The 1787-nt window shown below is 45.7% G+C and overlaps 1 protein-coding gene across 1 annotated transcript in view; it reads right to left on the bottom strand.

The window, feature by feature from the left end:
- Positions 1 to 181: 181 nt before the first annotated feature.
- scamp3 (secretory carrier membrane protein 3) overlaps positions 182 to 1787 on the bottom strand; it is an 11421-nt gene continuing 9815 nt past the window's right edge. Inside the window, exon 8 of the mRNA XM_048620464.1 lies at positions 182 to 647. Within this exon, the coding sequence (XP_048476421.1) occupies positions 501 to 647 (147 nt within the window). The 3' untranslated portion in view covers positions 182 to 500. The remainder of the gene's footprint in view (positions 648 to 1787) is intronic.

The following is a 1787-nucleotide window of genomic DNA, read 5'->3' as shown; positions in this document are numbered from 1 at the left end:
ACAAGACGCTCGATAACTAACAACTGTCAGGTGTACACCTTCACCTCTGTGAAGGATCATTGACACCAAGCCAACCAACACTCACTCTCGGTCAGCAGGTTATCCTCAAAAGGAAGAACAGACTCTTCAGCTGCCCAGGTTAATGTTAAATGTGCAAAACAAAATCAAACATGGAAATCTGTTTAAACCATAAGTTTTGGAGCAACAAACATACACAGTTGCTTCCCTTTATTAACTAATCCAGAACAAAAAATATACAATAAAACCCATGATGCACTGTCAATCATTTGGCACGACCTTTAACCTCAGCAACAATCCCAGCTTCTGACTGGCTAACCAATAGGAAGTTATTGTGATTGGCCATGAAGCCTGTATGAATGTTTCGTGTCCTCTTGTCCATGAATAGCTGAAGCGAAGGCAGAGGAGGGAATGGGGTGGGGAGGGAGGCAGAGGAGGGAACGGCCTGGTGAAAGAGGAGGCAATGTGGCTCCTTCATGTTGTCAGTTACGTTGAAAGGCATTTTGTGCTGCTGCTCCAGCAGCAGCCCCAGCCGCGTTCCGCATGGCTGGGTTCGACATGACCCCGGCTGCCAACTCCTCTTGTGCCTTCTGGAAGCTGGCACCAGTCCTTCGGTAAAGGGAGTGGACCTGCAGCAAGGAAAGGGAAGACATTAGTAAGAGCCCCACACACCACCCAAGCGCTAGCTTGTCTGACTACTGCAATATTGTTAGCCCGGACACTCATGTGCCAGAAGAATGTAACGTCTGCATATTAAAGTTCGCTGAAATAAATGTCTGTTGGATTCTTCAATGCTGCAAGCTCATGCTCAGTTTCATTGTTATGGGGGAATAACAAACATTGTCACATCAGGTAAAACACACTGATGGAGAAAATCCCTCATTATGGAAGAAGCAGTGGCCATCTCTAAATGACTCCAATACCGTGGTGGCAGATATTTAGAAAACAAATTGATGACCAAACAGACAACAGCTTTGGACAACCGTAAGATACCCTGTTGGGATTCTTGTGGTGCAGTGGTAGTGTTCCAACCTCTGGGCCACAAGGTCTGGGTTCAAGTCCCACCTGCTCCAGAGGTGTCTATGTCTTGGTTAACACATTTAGTAAAAGTATCTCCAACGCCCTGTTGGAAGCAAATTCCCAGCACTTTGTACAGTTTGTCAATGTTGGATTGACGGATGTGCACACACTTCACTTTACTTCAGCTCTGGTTGGATCCTATCAGGAGTCGATGCTCAAGGAGCTGGGTATCTCAGGAAGGTGATCCTGACTTTGGAAGGGAAGCAGAACTCATTCAACACAACAAAGGGCTAGATTGTCAGGACGGAGGTTCCTCAGATTGGCCTTCTATTCCCTCATGTACAGAAGATTAATGGGGGACCAAAATCATTCAACAATTTGATAGGATCAATGGAGGGAAAGTACTCCCTCTGGTTTGAAGGGGAAAGAGTCCAGAACAAAAAAGGGTAGGGCCTTCAAACCAGAGCCAGCCTGTTCCCAGGTAATATCAGGAAGCAGTTCTGCAAATAAAGAGGAGTTGAAATCTGGAACTCTGCCCAATAAGAAAAAATGCTGTAACTGGAAATGGCGAGATTCACATCAATAGATTTATTTTTAAGGTAATGGGGAGGCAGAAACAAGATACTTATTAGGTATTCTCTCTCAGCTGTGGAATAGGCTAATAGATCTGAATGGCCTCCTCCTGTCCTTGGGTAACTAACATGAGGGGCTGAATGGCCTCTCCTCCTGTCCCTGGGTAACTAAACTGA

This window comes from Rhincodon typus, chromosome 46 (assembly GCF_021869965.1).
Source record: "Rhincodon typus isolate 14 chromosome 46, sRhiTyp1.1, whole genome shotgun sequence".
Taxonomy (NCBI): Eukaryota; Metazoa; Chordata; class Chondrichthyes; order Orectolobiformes; family Rhincodontidae; genus Rhincodon; species Rhincodon typus.
This window is presented reverse-complemented; position numbering and strand designations above follow the sequence as displayed.